Genomic DNA, 19,301 nt, shown 5'->3' on the forward strand with positions numbered 1-19,301 from the left:
AAGGAAATGTTCCATGAAGATATTTTGTAAATTTCCTACCGTAAATATATCAAAACTTCATTTTTGATTAGTAATAAGCATTGCTAAGAACTTAAAGGGTTACTCTACCCCAAAATGAAAATTTTGTCATTAATCACTTAATCCCATGTCGTTCCAAACCCGTAAAAGCTTCGTTCATCTTCGGAACACAATTTAAGATATTTTAGATGAAAACCGGGAGGTTTGTTACTGTCCCATTGACTGCCAAGTAATTACCACTGTCGAGGTCCAGAAAAGTATGAAAAGCATCGCCAGGATAGTCCATCTGTCATCAGTGGTTCAATCTGAATTTTATGATGCAACGAGAATAGTTTTTGTAAAGAAAATAAAAATAATGACTTTTTTTTCAACAAATTGTCTCCTCTCTGTCTCTCCGCGTCACCGTAGCGCCATTTTGGAGATTTTCCACTGGACGCAAACTGCGTACGCTCTTCTGTATCAGCCGTAACACAAGGATTCACTATTTTCATTCAAATCAAAGCGTAAATACACATAGAAAACGTATCCTTGTGTTACGGCTGATACAGAAGAGCGTCGCAGTTTGCGTCAGTGGAAAATCTCCAAAATGGCGCTACGGTGATGCGTTTTCATCTAAAATATCTTAAATTGTGTTCAAGACGAACAAAGCTTTTACGGGTTTAGAAGGACATGGGGATAAGTGATTAATGACACAATTTTCATTTTGGGGTGGAGTAACCCTTTAATTTGAACAACTTTAAAGGCGATTTTGAGTATGCAGTTTGCGTAGGGCACCATCTCCCAGGGGGGCACCATCCCAGTTGCTCAAAAAAAAAAAAAACTTTCGTTCTATATTAATATTAAAATGAACATATACATGAATAAAAATATAAATATAAACATATACAGTATATATATATATATATATATACTGTATATCTCATTATAAAAAAATGCATTTTACAGTGAACACAGTAGGCAGCAGGCTAAGCACACGTGACGCGTCATTCCCGCATCCGCTCGCACCTCATGTTTGCCGCGGAATGCAAATGATCATAATTTATGGACAACTATACCCGTGAACATCAGCAATCTGGCGCCGGGAAAATAAAAAGAAAAAAGATGAAGCCCGTGCATCACTTTCAGGTAGGCTACATTCATAATCCTGTGAAACTTTTTGGGCTGACGTTAATAACACGTTTTAATGTCGGTAATAATTTAAGCACCAACAACGCATCTAGTATTCTCTCTGAGTTTCCCTACGAATAAAACCAAAAATCATGGTTCTTGTAACCATGGTAACCACAAATTAACCATGGTTTTGTTACTTCAAATAATAGTTTATAAAGAAGTACTAGAATAATATATATATTTTTTGTGGTTATAAAAACAGACCTAAGCCAACATCAGCCTTTGAGGCAATAATGATTGGTTAATTAATAATTATATGGTTTCATTGAATAACACTGTTAAAATACATAATGTAATACAAAATAAACAATTTATGTACATTACATGTTATTACAAATGCCTGTAAAGGGCGCTAAAGGCCTGGTAATTGCTGCTGTTACACTTACAGGACGATCAAGTCCTTGTTTAATATTGACATAGGCTAATTCAAATATCCACTTAATATTTAATTTTTGGCCACCTTTTTGCGATAGAAATGCTACAGCCTCTATAATTTCTTCAACAAAAACATGTGGACATCACAACCCTTAAAAACATTTACAATGGTTTTATCGTAGTAAAACTGCTTAATTTTCTTTTGGGGATTTTTGAATGCTTGAGACTATAAACTCAATCAGACTACTGTAAATCATAGCTGTAGGAAACTGTCTAGAGCTACAACTGTAATTTGTAAATAATGTAATTTAGTTACAATTTATTTATTTATTTACTTTTATATTTTATTAAAGTTCTATTTTGATCCCTATATGCTTTTTTTTTTTTACTTCCATAATATTTGACAGAGGGGGCACAACAATACAATTCTGCTTAGGGCACCCATTTGGCCAGCAGCGGCCCTGGGTGTAACGGTTCGATACTATAGTGATGTCACGGTTCGGTAGGTTTTTGATATGGAGGGCGGGGCAATTGGTTACGTCGCAATGTTGGAAATATTTCTGTTTTAAACCATGAAGTGAGCCAATGGATATCACACTAGCACGCGTTTGCAACAAACCTTGCAGCAAGATTTATGCCGGTGAACGTCTTAATCTCAGTCAATTCATAAGCAGAAAGTGAAAGTAAAAACGGAATGACGGAGCTTTCAGTATCTGACACCGAGAGAGACGAATCTACTTCAACATGCTGATAACGGTATAGCCTGTTTTCCTTTATTTCCTTTATATTTCTCTTGTGGCCCATACATACTGAAAAAAAAGAAAAAAAAAAGAAAAGAAACGTATTTCGTGTTAAACAGGTTGTTTTTGAAAGTCTGTGCTTGAAATAAAAGCTTATTTCATTGATTTTTATTGATGACTGCAGTGTTAATATTTTAATTATAGGACTATAATTCATTGTAGGTAGCCTATTGTCACAGATCCGTCTGGCATTCCTCACCACGTCTTCACTGAGCACCCTCACCGGAGTCCTAATTACCTGCACCTGCTCCTAATCACCACAACCACTTAGCCACAGGATAAAAGCACACTCCACTGTTCACTCAGGGTCCGATCTCGTATGTAATCACTACGTGGACTCAACTTCCAAGACCTACTCGCTGAGTATTTTCCTTTCAAAAGTTACTTACCGTTTATGCCTTACCTCCTGTCTCTGCTCCTTGTGTCCTCCTCTCCTCCCAGATCGTCTGTCTCCAAGTTCTGTGTGCATCCTGTGGATTCTCTCATCTCGTCCTCCCTGCAAGTCTGTGGAATTCAGTTTCATCACTCTCATTCTCACATATCACCTCGGATCTCACCCTCTCACCTTAAGTCTCAAGATCAATCTGCGTTTACTACTACCTGTTAAATAAACTCTCTTTTCATCACTCACCTCTGTGTCCAGCTATATATGTTACAGAAGATCGGACCGCTTACCGATGATGAAACTGGAGTTGGCCTCCATTAACGTGTGCCCCAGGAAGGAGGACAATGTTTCTGGAGGTAGTACTGTGTTTGTTTTTCAGAACGGCAGAAGTATTGAGGAATATGTGGAAGAATTTATTGAAACCAAGCCATCTGCAGCGACCTCACTTTAATGGAAGGTTTCCGAGTTGGGCTAGAAGAGGACGTCAAAATGGTAATGCCACTCGGTGATCCCCCAAGTGTCCGCGCTTCCCAAGCGCCCCCAAGTGTTCGCGCTTCCAGAGCAACCCCAAGAATCTCTGCTGGTTCCGTCCAGCTCCGTGCTTCCCGAGCGCCCCCAAGTGTCCGTGCTTCCAGAGCGCCCCCAAGAGTCTCTGCTGGTTCCGTCCAGCTCCGCGCTGCTCGAGCGCCCCCAAGAGTCCGCGTCTCCAGAACGCCCACCAGGGTCCGCGTCTCCAGAACGCCCACCAGGGTCCGCGTCTCCAGAACGCCCACCAGGGTCCTTCCAAAGACTGAAGGTCCCAATGGCTCCTCATTCATGGCCTCTTGGAAGGTCGAGGCCGCCCGAGTTCACGGATCTGTCAAGGCCTCCCAAGCTCCCTGCTCCGCCATGGCTCCCCGAACCTCCCGAGCCACCGGCTCCGCCATGGCCTCCCAAGCTCCCTGCTCCGCCATGGCCGCCCGAGTCCCCGGATCCGCCATGGCCTCCCAAGCTCCCTGCTCCACCATGGCCACCCAAGTCCACGGATCTGCCATGGCCTCCCAAGCTCCCTGACCCGCCATGGCCTCCCAGAGTCTTCTGTTCCGCCCTGGATGCCTCCCCTTTATTCCCTGTCCTGCTCCGGCTTCCAGGGCGCCCGCCCCCCCTCCCCAGTGGTATTGTTACGGCGTGGGACGCGCTTTCCGGGAGGGGGAGGTACTGTCACGGATCTGTCTGGCATTCCTCACCACGTCTTCACTGAGCACCCTCACCGGAGTCCTAATCACCTGCACCTGCTCCTAATCACCACAACCACTTAGCCACAGGATAAAAGCACACGCCACTGTTCACTCGGGGTCCGATCTCATATGTAAACACTACGTGGACTCCACTTCCAAGACCTACTCGCTGAGTATTCTCCTTTCAAAAGTTACTTACCGTTTATGCCTTACCTCCTGTCTCTGCTCCTTGTGTCCTCCTCTCCTCCCAGATCGTCTGTCTCCAAGTTCCGTGTGCATCCTGTGGATTCCCTCGTCTCGTCCTCCCCGCAAGTCTGTGGAATTCAGTTTCATCGCTCTCATTCTCGCATATCATCGGTGTTCACCTCGGATCTCACCCTCTCACCTTAAGTCTCAAGATCAATCTGCGTTTACTACTACCTGTTCAATAAACTCTCTTTTCATCACTCACCTCTGTGTCCGGCTATATATTTTACACCTATAGCCTAATAGGCCTGTTTTAAAAGACCTTTTTTAAAAACCTTTTAATTGAGGAGTAAATATAGCCTAATCTTATCCTAGCAGTGCGTCAGTTATGCGTTAATTATTGCGGGGCAAATTAATTGTACTATTAATTTAATAATTAAAAAAGTAACTTCATAATAATTGGCCTAATAAAAATAAGAATGTAACTGGCCTACATTAATTGGAAATGCCAAAACCTTTTAAGATTGCCAATAATTTATGTTTTGCAATTTCACATTCAATCTTCAAATTAATGTACAAACAACATACAGTATATTTTTTAATATTTGTTTAATGGCATCTTTTTTTTTATGACTGAAGGCCAGTATCACTGATACCAATACTGATTTCTCTATAAAATTTTATATCTATTTTAACATTTATTAGACTTTAAAAAAAATAACTTCTAATTTAAGTGAACTTAATCTTCACATAAACCCATTATAATAAATGTAATATTTACCTGTGCCCTTCAGCAGAAATATACATAAATTGAAATTGAAGTTATCAAACACTAAATACTAAATTAAATATAGATGAATCCTTAAAGCTATAAAAGTAATTTTTTCTTTGTCCTTTGATTAATAGACATCACAGCATCTGGTTATTAGGTTATTTTGGCTGTTATTTTTTTAAGAGCTGCTGCTGCTGAACGTGACGTGGATCTGACATGCATCATATTTTCTCTCAACTCTTTTTACCATTTCTGACACACTTCAGGGCATAAAGTCTCTATTAATGAGCTGACGAGTAGAATCAGGTGTTAGATGAGGGAGACAGTGCTGGGCTGCTCCAGGAAAGTTTTGAAAACCATTTCAGAGACATGACTCATAAAAAATATATTACATGCACGCAACCACGCGCAGCTTTAATCGCCTTTTTGGTAACATCATGACTTAACTGACCACAACATTGCATGCACGTAGTTTATTTTGCGCTTTGATACGAAATGATACAGGGCACGCCGGCACCTTTGTGCGTGCAATGGAAGAGTATGGAGTTCGGCTATGAGGTGTGATTTATGCATTTACTTGGCTAACTAAGCAATCAGTCATGTCGATCATCGCATACCTTGCCGTGAGCAGAAGCCGTGACCAATGAGGTGTGATAAGAAGCGCGACACTTTCGTCGCCCCCCTTCTCGCCTGAGAAGCTGCGTGAGAAGCTACGTGACGTCTGCGCCGTGTTGTCTGAAGTTTTGCCTGTTATCACCAAAAAATAATCCATTAATGTTAGAAGTTGACGTGGTTACAGTAAGCTCTGTGCATTAACAATTTGCCTCGTGAGGAGGATTGATGGATAGCCTATGTGTTTTTGCCATTAAATTCCTGTAAATCCCAAAAACAAGTAATATATTTATTTACAAAATTTAATATAGTAGGACTCAAATACTGGAATGCGAAAAGAGTTATATTACTTAAGCCAGTTAGAAAAATGCCCATTTAAAAAATGTGTTAAAAATCACCCAGAAGCTAACCCAGTGATGTGATAATATAGCACTGACCTATATTGCTGTGTTATGTTGCTGTGTTAGTAAGTTTTAACCAATAAATTGGTTTACACAAATACTAATTATGTTGATTATTTGGCTAAAATGTTGCATAAACCAGTATGTTATTGTATTGTTTTTGTTGTTGTTAATATTATTATTATTATTACATGTAAATAAAGAACACAAGTTCAGTGCACTGACAATATTTACATTAAATTAGTAGTTGCAAGCATGTTGTTTCAGAATTTATTTATTGGTTGTAATTGTTTCAGTTTACAAAGTAAGCAACAAAAAAAAGAAAAGAAACAAGCTTAAGTAAATGTAACTATAAACTGTCTCATAAGTTGACTGCGTTGAGGGAACACCTCTAGGCACTACACATAACATGGGATAGTGAATGCAAAAAATATAAAATGATTTAAAGCATGAGTAATTACTCTCCTCTCCTCTGCCTATTTAACGTACTCGAATGACTTTTCATCTTCACGAGTCTTTGGTCTGCTACTGCCGCTGTGGGAGGAAAATAGTAGTTTACTGGGAAAGTGAGCAAGTAAAATTACAATAATACCTACATGATGATGAATAAAACTGTATACATGTATTTTAACGTATACCTACCAATTTAACATACTCTTAGGACTTCATGACGAGTCTTCCCCCTGGTCTGACAGCCACGCTGCAGGAGGAAAAGGCCAGTTAGCACAACTTGACTCAGAAACTGAGCGTTCGCTCACATATTCTTATAAAAATGAATGTAGCTTTATATCTTGCAAACAACATCAGAATAAAACGTATAAAGAGAATGTTTGTCTTTTTTAACTCCTGTTATTATTATGGTCCTTGGTCAGGTTAGGTGTTATATTAATTTATCACAAGTGAAAACGCAGCTGTGAGGGAAACATTTACAGTCTTTAAAATGGCTTGCATTGTATAAAGGGTCCTATATCATGTCATTTTCACAACTCACAACTTTTATCTCACAACTTACAACAGTTTTTGCATATTGAACATTTCAACAGTGGAACAATCTGTATGTTGTTAAACAACAGTACAATCCATTTAATGCACTGTACTTCTATCCTAGTTTTCATTCCTGTCAAAAATTAAATATAACACTACATTGACTAAGGTCTATTAATGTACATTTGGGCTTTGTAGGACATTTAAAAAACAAGACAATAAAAATCAATGAATTTGGCATCCCCCTTTGTGTTGTCAGTGTTGGGAAGGTTACGTTGGAAATGTAATAGGTTACAGATTACAAGTTACCCTGTTTAAAATGTAATAAGTAGTGTAACTTTTCAATTACTTTATTAAAGTTATGTAACGTATTACATTTGATTACTTTTTGATTACTTTTCTAAATTTCTAACATTTTCAACTGTTAATCATTTTGAAACATTTAAAGCAGGCAGGGTTAACCTTACAGTAGTGCTCAACACTAATTACAGTCAAAATCATTCATCACTTGAATTAAGATTTCATTCAATTAAGTAAGGGATAATGTACATTTTTATTTTGCGATAACTGGCTTGATGTACATTATCCCACTTATTACATGGCTGCTTGCCACAAAAGTAAATGATTAGACAAAAAACACTGACCTGAGTTGAAATATTTGAACGCAAAGCTTCCATGAAGAAAGCGGTTGCTAGCAAGTGGCAAGTTCAAACTAGACGGACATTTAAGGGATACGGTGCAGTCATACTATTTTTATTACACAACATAAATAATTAAGTACTAGTACTTACAGTACTAGTTTGTTAGTTATCTTATAATCCATTACAGTGTACAAAACAAAATGGCAGCAGCTGCGTTTGTATGAAAAGAGAGAGCGAGTACACAATACCAGAATGACAGAATTAAGAAATTGCACACTTAATATTGAATTGAGTTTTAATATTTTATTAGCTAACCAAATGCAAAGCTTCCACCCAAAAAACTAAACAAAACAAAAAAAAACAGTTCCTAGCAAGCGTATAGCACCAACTTAAGTTACCCGGATGAGTCTGTGTTATTAGCTTTTACCAGTTGTTCCATGACGATATTTCACTCGTACTAATTTTTTCCTCTTCAGCTGAAGCCTTTTCAATCACACAGTGAAACTGCAAGTCCATTGGTTCGTGCAGAGCTATAAAAACGAACCAATGGCTCGGCGGCGGCGATGAGCGAGCCTATGGCTGAGCAGCCCATCTCAGATTTCTTCTCTTCAGCGACGAAGATTCTTCCTCGCTGACTCTTTGCTGACTCCGACTTCGCTGTAGAAACGCCTCAGCAGCTGGATTGGACCTCCTGCAGCTCTGCTTGCATTCCCGGTCTATCCCCTGCCGCCATCCGGCGAATATCTAAAAGAGCCTCACAAAAAGAGCAAATTCGGCGTTGTTTCAAATGCCGCGCCGTCATTGTAAGACGTGCAGGGCTCCCCTGCACGCTGATGACGGTCACGCTGAGTGCGTGTCATGCTTGGGGAAATCCCATGCGGACGCTGCGCTCAGCGGGATTGACTGCTTGCACTGCGAGTGTTTCAGTCTTGCCTCTCTGCGCTCTCGGATCGCTTTCTTTTCAGAGAGCGACTCCGCCCCTCACGCCCTCCTGTTTTCTTCCTCCCAGGGATCTGTGAGGAAGAAACAGCGGGGCAGAGGAGTTGAGCGGCCGGAGACGAGCGAGCTCACGTCAGCTCAGTGCCCGCGTGCCTCGCCATCACCACAGAGAGAGGATCCGCCTGTCCTCTTCACCCAACCCGATCAGCGTCCCTCTGCGGCTGCGAGCGACATGATCTAGTTCGGTGCGAGCGACGATGAGATGGACAGCCTTTCCCTGGCAGCGTCTGATGCGGAGGAGTTTTCGGGCTCGATGTCTGACCCCGCCCTCTTACCGCCTTCTTCCTCTCGCAGCGCCAGACCCAGAATGGAGCTCGTCCGTATCATGAAAAAGGCTGTCGGTGAGCTCAGGCACGAGTGGTCTCCGCCTCAGGAGCCCTCTCGCAGCAGGCTGGACGAGTGGTTTCTCCCGGGGCGCCAGCAAGCCCCCCCCGCCAACGCTCGTCCCCCTTCTTCCCGGAAGTCCACGACGAGCTCACTAAATTGTGGCGCACCCCTTACTCGTCTCGCATCAGACCTTCTGCTTCCTCCGCCCTCACCTCCGTTGACGGCTCCGAAGAGAAGGGATACGAGCACCTGCCCCCTCTGGATGAGTCCGTGGCCGAGCATCTCTGCCCCGCCCACGGCGATCGGATGGAAGGTGAGGGCAAACTATCCGTCCAAGCCGTGCAGAGCCACGTCTACACTTGCTGGACACGCCTACTCTGCAGCTGGACAAGCGGCTTCAGGTTCACCTATTCTAGATCTCAGACTCCTGAATCGCGCCCTGGTAAAAAGGTCGTTCAGGATGATCACATTGAAACAGATTCTCTCGCAAATACGTGCAGGGTCACATCCAGGTAGCCCCCCATCAGAGACGATTCTTGAGATTCACATTCGAGGGGGTGGCATATCAATACAAGGTCCTCCCGTTTGGTCTGTCCCTGGCTCCCCGCACCTTTACGCGATGTATGGATGCGTCTCTCTCCCCTCTGCGACAGATGGGAATCCGCATACTCAACTACCTCGACGACTGGCTCATTCTGGCCCAGTCGGAGGCGGTTTCAACATCGCACAAGACCCTCATCCTCAGCCACCTAGATTGTCTGGGGCTCAGGGTCAACCTTGCCAAGAGCGTTCTGTCACCCAGCCAACGAGTGTTGTTCCTGGGGAACGACTCAGTGCAGATGACAGCAACTTTCTCAGCAGAACGAGCCATGACAATTCAACGCCGTGCGGCCTCCTTCAAGGAAGGGACTGTCCACCCGCCCAAGGCTTTCCAGAAAATGCTGGGCCTTATGGCAGCAGCTTTGCCAGTGCTTCAATTGGGCCTGCTTTACATGCGGCCCATCCAGTTCTAGCTGAAGCAGAGGGTTCCATCTGTGGCTTGGCGTCACGGTCGCCATCGCATAATGGTGAATCGGGCCTGTGTATCAGCCCTGAACCGTTGGAGGGACCCCCTCTAGTTGAAGCGAGGTGTGATTCTGGACATGGCGCACAGAAGGAAGGTTGTCACGACAGACGCTTCTAACATGGGTTGGGGAGCTCTGTGCGAGGGTAAACCGGCCTTCGGCCTTTGGTCCGAGGAGGAATCAGGTCTGTACATCAACTGCCTAGAGATGCTAGCAGTGTGCTGTGCCTGTCACTTCTTCCTGCCGGACATAAGGGGACACCATGTGCTAATACGCTCAAACAGCAGGTGGTGTCAGACATAAATCACAAGGGCAGCCTCGTCTCAAAGCGCCTCTACACGCTGGCGAAAGACCTTCTTGTTTGGGCTCAAACCAGTCTGCGCTCACTGTAGGCGACGCAAGTGCCGGGCAGATTGAACCAAGGAGCGGACATGTTGTCAAGGAATAACGTCTCATCAGAGGAGTGGACGCACCACCCGCTCGTGGTTCAGAAAATCTGGGCAGTCTTTGGCAGAGCTCGAGTTAGACCTCTTCACCTCCGAAGACAACTCTCTTTGCCCAATCTTTTTCACGAGGAGCAGGGATGCCCTGGCCCACGAGTGGCCCAGCCTTCCGCTCTATGTGTTCCCTCCAATCGCTTATAACCGAGTTATGGGCCCTGCATGTGTGGCCGCTCAATGGGAGGCTTTGGTCCTCCCAGAGCGTGTCTTAAACACTATGGCGGAAGCTAGAGCCCCGTCTACCAGACGCCTCTATGCTCTGAAATGGTCCATTTTCTCGGCTTGGTGTCAAGACCGCGACTTAGATCCGGTCACCTCTGAGGTATCAGTGGTTCTCTCATTCCTGCAGGAGATGCTGGATAAGCAGCGTTCTCCATCCACCATCAAGGTTTTCGCTTCAGCCATAGTGGCTTTTCATGCCCCTATTGCTGGCCGATCGGTGGGCAGAAATAGTGCGGTGGTCCAGTTTATACGAGGCGCCAGGAGACTTAACCCCCCGTGTCCTCGTACAGTTCCACCTTGGGACTTACCAACTGTACTAAGGGCCTTGAAAGGCCCCCCATTTGAACCAATGCAATCTGTGGGACTCAGATCACTCTCGTTTAAAACCGCCCTGCTGCTACTGCACTGGCATCGGTTAAGCGAGTAGGCCCTTTCCATCAACCCTGCTTGCCTGGAATTCGGGCCTAACAACTCCAAGGTTGTCCTGAAACCAAGGCTGGGTTATATACCTAAGGTGCTCTCCACTCCGTTCAGAGCTCAGGTCATAGCACTTTCCGCGCTTTTCCCTTCGACAGATGACCAGGAATTGTACCTGCTCTGCCCCGTCAGGGCCATTAGGGTATACATTGAGTGTTCTGCCTCATTCAGGTGACCAGAGCAGCTTTTTGTTAGCTTTGGTAACCGCGCTAAAGGCCGCCCTGTTATGAAGCAAATAATTTCCAGGTAGTTAGTGGATGCTATCGCCCTAGCATACTCCTCCTTGTGCTTGGTGTATTCTATTGACTCCCCTGGGTCTTACTCCCATAGGAGTCTTGGTTGTGAGTCGTTCCCCATCATAGCACGGTGTGATTGTACTGGTTCCCATACAAGCGTCTTACGATGCAGTACGAGTGAAATAACGACAGGGAACGTACTCGGTTACTTTCGTAACCTCGGTTCCCTGAGATATGGGAACGAGTACTGCGTTCCTGGCCGTGCTATGAGCTCAGTCGCTTCATTCGAAGAAATCTAATTTTATAGCTCTGCACGAACCAATGAACGTGCAGTTTCACTGCGTGATTGAAAAGGCTTCAGTTGAAGAGGAAAAAAGGAGTTTTTCCCATACAAGCGTCTTTCGACGAAGTACTCGTTCCCATATCTCAGGGAACTGAGGTTACGAAAGTAACCGAGTACGTTATCAGGGAATAACATAGCTTGGAATGTAATGACTGACCAATCAGAATCAGACCCGTGTAATAATTTTATCTAAAGCACAGCCACCACAAAATCAGACTTAACACCTCTTATTTACTTTGAGATCATTCTGAGGTTAAATACAGATTTAAAATCATAAGAAATAGTTTAATAGCTATGATACTGGTTTTGAAATCAAATGTTTGCATAGTTATGACAAGAAACACTGGCATCAAACAATGCCTTGGAAGAAACAATTAATCTTAAAAAATAAAGCATATGCATAAACTCAAATAGGAAATTAAACAGTTATAGAATAAGCATGTGTCCTATTCTGTCCTAAACTCCTGAAAGATTGGTGTCTCATTTTAGAGCAATCAATGCAATTTATGAAAGAAGTCAATTAAATCTGTATGGGCGTGTGAAAATATTCAGATGTAACCCCCTTTGTAATCATTAAAATTTTCAAAAGTAACTGTAATTTAATTACACATTAGTAACTGTAACTCAGTAACGTCTCGGTTACGTACGTAACCCTCGTTCCCTGATGGAGGGAACGGAGACGTTATGTCGTGACGACATAGGGGATTTACTTGGGAGCCCCAATCATCTCTGATTTAAGAGAAAACGCCAATGAATATTGGCTAGTGGATTTTGCATACCTGCGCCACTCCCCGTGCACACGGGTATAAATAGGCGGCAGGTGCATCCACTCATTAGGTTTTACGCTGAGGAGCCGAGAACGAGTCCCTGGCAACCAGCGATGGTTCAAGATGTGGCATGGGGACATAACGTCTCCGTTCCCTCCATCAGGGGAGCGAGGGTTACGTCACGTAACCGAGGCGTTCCCTATCTGTCGGTCACTACGAGTTATGTCGTGACGACATAGGGGTCTTATGGGCGCCACAACCTGAACCCCGTCACAACCTTGTGGCATGCAGATGCTGACAAGCGAGTGCGTGACAGACAAATGCCATGCGAAGGTCGCAACCTTCCCATCGCCCCAGCGCAAATTGCTAACCTTGGTGCCCGCGGGAACCACTGAGTACATCGCTGCTGGAGATAGCCAAGCCGCTGTTCCTTTTCCCACAGAAGTCGGAAGGATTTGACCTTCAATGAAAGATAGCTTCAAGTCTTTCCTATTTGTTGTTACAGCTTGGCAGTAACGACAGGGAAGCGAGCCTTCCAGAGAAGGGCGCTACGGAGGCCACATCCTGCCCGAAGGGAGGTAACATGTGGAGACACTGATATGGACTGACCCAGGCCTGGGGCAGTACTACATACGACTGGACCCTGGGGCAGATCCTACCTAGGGGTAGGGAGGAGAGCTGCCAGCAGGGCCTGACAGAAGGCTCTGTCAAAGGGAAGACACGGGTTTACCGTGAGGGAAACCTTACCGTGGTAGAATACACATATGGGATTACCCGAAGGGAATCAAGCCATACGGACACCTAGCCCAGTACAGGGGCTGACCTGAGACCCGGGCGAGCTAACACAAATACTGGGCCTGGCGTCAGACTGCTCCGCCCAGTCTGACTGCCGGGGGTGCTGGAGGAACTCCACCAGGGTTCGCCGTCCGGGGAACTGAACTGGAGGAGGAAAACGGCGCTCGTATCCCCGGGTGAGGGGGAATGGCGCAGCAATCGTGACACCGGCCAGCTCTTTCCGCCACTTACCTGTTACCCAACACACGGGAAGAAACTGGCTCGACGCGGAGATTGTAAAATCTTGCGAAGGTGTTCGGTGTCGCCCAGCCCGCAGCTCTACAGATGTCTGCCAGAGAGGCGCCGTGCGCCAACGCATAGGAGGAGGCAACACTCCGTGTGGAGTGAGCCCTCACCCCTAGGGGGCACGGCTCACCTTGGGATTGGTACGCCAAGGCGATGGCATCCACTATCCAGTGGGCCAACCTCTGCTTGGAGACAGCCTTCCCTTTCTGCTGACCTCCGTGGCAGACAAAGAGCTGCTCAGAGCTTCTAAAGCTCTGGGTGCGGTCCACGTATATGCGCAACGCTCTTACGGGACACAGCAACGCCAAGGCTGGATCTGCCTCCTCCGAGGGCAGGGCTTGCAGGTTCACCACCTGATCGCGGAAGGGCGTGGTGGGAACCTTAGGCACGTATCCAGGCCGGGGTCTCAGGACAACGTGAGAGTAGACCGGCCCGAAAACAAGGCACTCTTCGCTCACGAAAATGCTTGGAGGTCCCCGACCCTCTTGATGGAAGTGAGCGGTCAGGAGCGCTGTCTTAGCAGACAGGAACTTAAGCTCAACTGAGTCCAGCGGCTCAAAGGGACCCCTCTGAAGCCCAGCCAGGACAATAGAGATCCCAGGGGGCATCAGGGGTGGCCTAGGAGGGTTCAACCTCCTGGCACCCCTCAGGAACCTCACGATGAGATCGTGCTTTCCCAGGGACCGGCCGTCCACTGCATCGTGATGGGCCGCAATAGCAGCCACATACACCTTCAAGGTGGAGGGTGACAGCCTCACGCTCCAACCTTTCTTGCAGGAAAGAAAGCACTACTCAATCGTGCATCTTCGGGGTCTTCGGCGAGAAGAACACCAGTTCGCGAACAGACTCCACTTCAGTGCATAGGCTTGCCTTGTTGAAGGAGCTCTAGCCTGAGTGATGGTCTCTACCACAGTCCGTGGGAGACCGCTCAAGTCTGCCGCGTCCCGTCCAGGAGCCACACGTGGAGGTTCCACAGATCTGGACGCGGGTGCCATATGGTGCCAAGCCCTGAGAAAGGAGGTCCTTCCTCAGAGGGATGCGCCAGGAAGAGCTGTCGCAAGGAGTATGAGTTCGGGAAACCAGGTCCGGGTGGGCCAGTGCAGGCGCGACCAGCAGGACCTGCTCCTTGTCTTCCCTGACCTTGCACAGTGTCTGTGCGAGCAGGCTCACTGGGGGAAACGCATACTTGCGCAGAGCCCGAGGCCAGCTGTGTGCCAGTGCATCCGTGCCGAGGGGGCCCTCGGTCAGGGAGTAATACAGCTGGCAGTGGGAGGACTTGCGGGAAGCAAACAGGTCTACCTGAGCTTCCCCGAATCGACTCCAGATCAGCCGGACTGTCTCGGGATGGAGTCGCCACTCTCCGGGGAACGTGAGCTGTCGTGAGAGCGCGTCGGCCGCACGATTGAGCTCCCCCGGAATATGGACAGCACGCAGCGACTTGAGCCGCGTCTGACTCCAGAGGAGGAGATGGCGGGCGAGCTGAGACATGCGACGTGATCGTACACCTCCCAACCGGTTGATGTACGAAACAGTCGCAGTGTTGTCCGTACGGACCAACACGTGCTTGCCGAGCAGCAGTGGCCGGAACTGCCGCAAAGCTAGATGCACTGTCAACAGCTCTAGGCAGTTGATGTGCCAAAGCAGTCGAGGCCCTGTCCAGGGCCCCGAGGCTGCCTGCCCGTTGCATGTAGCGCCCCAACCCGTACTGGAGGCATCCATCGTGACAACGACATGCCGGGACACTTGTTCTAGGGGCACCCCGGCCCGTAGAAAGGCAAGGTCCGTCCAGGGGCTGAAGGAGCGGCGACACTCCTGTGTGATGTTCACACGAAGTGTTCCGCGACGCCATGCCCACCTCGGGACTCGGGAGTGCAACCAGTGCTGAAGTGGTCTCACTGCGGCTGCGGATGCCATATGCCCCAGGAGCCTCTGAAACTGTTTCAGAGGAACCACAGTCCTGCCTCTGAAGGAACTCAGGCAGTTCAGCACCGACTGGGCGCGATCCTCCGAGAGGCGCGCCGTCATACTCACCGAGTCTAACTCCACACCAAGAAAAGAGATTCTCTGCACAGGGGAGAGCTTGCTCTTTTCCCAGTTGACCCTAAGCCCCAACTGGCTGAGGTGCCGGAGCACCCTGTCCCTGTGATCGCACAATTGTTCTCGCGACTGGGCCAGAATGAGCCAATCGTCGAGATAATTGAGGATCCTGACGCCCACTTCCCTTAGCGGGGCAAGGGCGCCCTCTACGACCTTCGTGAAGACACGGGGAGATAGGGACAGCCCGAAGGGGAGGACCCTGTACTGCCATGCCCGACCCTCGAACGCAAACCGTAGGAACGGTCTGTGTCGCGGAAGGATCGAAACATGAAAGTAAGCGTCCTTCAGGTCGATCGCTGCAAACCAATCCTGGGGCTGGACGCACTTTATAATGCACTTTATAGAGGCGCGTGGGGAGGCACTGCGTCCCCGAACCGCACTCTCTTGGCCGCTGGCAAGATGGGTCGCGGGCGAGAGTGAGGAGGCAATGCGTCGCACACTGTCGGCCCGTGGACCTGAAAACCCAGAGGGGAAGGAATTTGCTCTTTCTGTGATTTTGTGGGTGCCGCCGGCCCTTGGGCCAGCGGCGGAACAGAAACAAAATGAAACACAGGATTCTCCACCCGGCCCTCCTCCGGGGGAAGGAGCGACGCTATCCTCGTCGTCTCCTGGGAAAGAGCAAACTCCAACATCTCCGGGTTGCCCGCGTCAGGGCCGCCTCGTCGACTTCCGTGACTTGGGGGCCGGCTGGGACGCGGGGGACGCCGCACTCCTGCGAGAGGTTCGACGCGCCGGCCTAGGTGCCGATTCAGCACGGGGCGGAGCGGCTCTGGAGGACGCAGGAGGGCGCCCACGGCGACGAGCAGACGGAGGCCTGGCCCCGGGGGCAGCGATTGACGGTGCGTCACGCCGGGGCAGGATGTGCTGGATTGCCTCTGTCTGCTTCTGCACTGCCGAGAATTGCTGGGCAAAGCCCTCGACAGTGTCGCCGAACAGCCCAGACTGGGAGATGGGGGCATCGAAAGCGTGCTTTGTCGACATCCTTCATCTCTGCCAGGTTGAGCCAGAGATGGCGTTCTTGGACCACCATGGCGGACATCGCCTTCCGAGGACCGCTGTGACTTTCGTCGCTCGTGAGCGAAGTCAGTCGCCGTCGCAGCTCCTGCATCAACCCCGGTCGGTACTACCCTCGTGCATTTGTTTGAGTGCCTTGGCTTGGTGAACCTGCAGGATAGCCATGGCATGCAGGGCAGAGGCTGCCTGGCCCGCCGCACTATAAGCTTTGGCGCGAGTGCGGCCGCCAGCTTACAGGCTTTGGACGGGAGACGCGGACGATTCCTCCAAGTGGCGGCGTTCGCGGGCACAAGTGCACCGCGACCGCCTCTCCACCTGGGGAATGCCCGCGGACCCCCTGGCAGCCCCGCCGTCGAGGGTAGTAAGGACGGAGGAGACGGACGAGCGGCTTCTGGCCGTAAAAGGGGCCATCCACGACTTCGTCAGCTCCTCATGCACCTCCGGGAAAAAAGGAACCGGAGTAGAGGCGCGGTTGTGAGCCGCGCCGCCCGAGAAACCAATCGTCCAGCCGCGAGGGCTCGGGACTGGGCGGTCTGTTGACCTCCAGCCCGATGCTCTCGGCTGCCCGGGCAAGCATGGCCGTCAACTCTGGGTCTGGTGCAACGGCGGCGACCACACCCGAAGGGGGCAGCTCCGACGCACCGTCATCCTCAGAGGACGTAAGCCCATCCCCCGATGCTGCGATCGACATCGTATCTTCGGGCGGCGCACCGAATGAAATGCTGGGCGCCCCGTGGGACGAACCAGCGAAATCACCCGGGAGCCGGACGGGACATTCGCTGCGTGAGGAGTAAGAGGTCCATGGGGACGTACCCGGCGGAGAAGCTCTTACTGTAACCCTCAGATCTCCCAGAGCGCCAGCCGGCGATCCTCTACTCGAGCTAGAGAGATCGGGACGGGTGGCGGCAGAGGGTGCCAATCTTTTCAGAAAAGAAAGGCGAGATCGCAGTGATGTCATGCTCATGCGCCCACGACAGGCGCATGAGTCATCCACGAACACAGCTTCGGTGTGCTGGAGACCCAGACACCGAAGACAACGATCGTGTCCGTCATCCGCAGACAGGTAACGACCGCAACCAAGAATACACGAACAGAACGACATCTTGAAAAAGACGCGACCGTTCGTGATTTGCTCTTTTAGAATTTGCTCTCTTAGTTGAAGTGCCCAGGGGAATCGCTGCTGGTAGGGACTCCGCTGACTGCACCATGACGCCAACCAGGAACAAAATAAAGATGAAGGCTTTTGTGGAGATCAGCACTCTTCTCATCCACTCGGCTCCGAAGCAAAAAGCTAATGAGTGGATGCACCTGCCGCCTATTTATACCCGTGTGCACGGGGAGTGGCGCAGGTATGCAAAATCCACTAGCCAATATTCATTGGCGTTTTCTCTTAAATCAGAGATGATTGGGGCTCCCAAGTAAATCCCCTATGTCGTCACGACATAACTCGTAGTGACCGACAGATAGGGAACTGTAATTACAATTACATTTATTTTGTAATTAAATTACGTAATTCCGTTAAATGTAACTAGTTACTCCCCAACACTGTGTGTTGTGCCCATGACACATACATACAGACGAGTTGCAAATCTTCGTTTTGTGTACTTGCCACTATAAATAGATCAAGCAGCACTGACAATACCCAGAAATAACCTTCTGTGTGTTCTGATGGAAAATATCTGACATCTTCATTATGCTTACTGAATGTGTTTGTGTGTGTTTGATTGGCTGTTGTGTTAGGGAATGCTATTGACTGTGATCAAGTCAAGTCAAGTCACCTTTATTTATATAGCGCTTTTAACAATACAGATTGTGTCAAAGCAACTTTCCAATATCAAAATAGGAAAATAGTGTCAATAATGTAAAATGACAAGATTAAAGACTCAATTTTCAGTTAAAGGCATTTCATTATTGAATTCAATGATGTCATCGTCCAGCTCAGTTCAGTTTAAATAGTATCTGTGCTATCAAGTTGATGATATTGCTGTAAATTAAGTGTCCCCAACTAAGCTAGCCAGAGGCGACAGCAGCAAGGAACCAAAACTCCATCGGTGACAGAATGGAGAAAAAAACCTTAGGAGAAACCAGGCTGAGTCGGGGGGCCAGTTCTCCTCTGGCCAGAGGAACCAGCAGTTCAATTCCAACTGCAGCAAAGTCAGATTGTGTAAAGGACTCATTTGGTTCCCATGGTCTTGTCCCGATGGCTGTCTAGGTGACAAGGTCCTAACTGGGGATCTGTCTCTGGGGCTCATCTAGGTGCCCTGATCTCCGCTGACGTTCAGGGCTGTAGAGGTCATCTCTAGGTGCTGATCCACCATCTGATCTGGATACGGACTGGATCCGGGTGACTGCAGTGACAATCTGATCTGGATACAGACTGGATCGGGAGGCTACGGTGATCTTGGAATAAGAAAGAAACAGACTAATATTAGCGTAGATGCCATTCTTAACAAGTACAAGTACATCAGGTGTTATGGGAAGTGTTCCCGGGTTCTGGTTGACCTAATTAATGCAGCCTAACAATCCTTTAACAGATTTGAATATTAGAAGCATATTACTGTATTATGTGTAAACCAGGTTAAAGAGATGGGCCTTTAATCTAGATTTAAACTGG

The 19,301-nt window shown here is 48.1% G+C and overlaps 2 protein-coding genes across 4 annotated transcripts in view; both read left to right on the forward strand.

Moving 5' to 3' along the window:
• plrdgb (PITP-less RdgB-like protein) overlaps nucleotides 1–19,301 on the forward strand; it is a 242,799-nt gene that overhangs the window by 115,449 nt on the left and 108,049 nt on the right. The gene's annotated exons all lie outside the window — the stretch shown is intronic.
• On the forward strand, nucleotides 1,980–4,384 carry LOC131528649 (uncharacterized protein DKFZp434B061-like). Its single transcript, XM_058757942.1, has 2 exons — nucleotides 1,980–2,319; nucleotides 2,526–4,384. Exon 2 carries the CDS (start codon nucleotides 3,199–3,201, stop codon nucleotides 3,799–3,801), a length of 603 nt encoding a protein of 200 aa, XP_058613925.1. The 5' UTR covers nucleotides 1,980–2,319; nucleotides 2,526–3,198; the 3' UTR covers nucleotides 3,802–4,384.

Source organism: Onychostoma macrolepis, chromosome 21 (assembly GCF_012432095.1).
Source record: "Onychostoma macrolepis isolate SWU-2019 chromosome 21, ASM1243209v1, whole genome shotgun sequence".
Lineage (NCBI taxonomy): Eukaryota > Metazoa > Chordata > Actinopteri > Cypriniformes > Cyprinidae > Onychostoma > Onychostoma macrolepis.

Excerpts from the sequence above, each read along its gene's own strand:
- LOC131528649 (XM_058757942.1), top strand. The coding sequence starts at position 3,199 with ATGGAAGGTTTCCGAGTTGGGCTAGAAGAGGACGTCAAAATGGTAATG.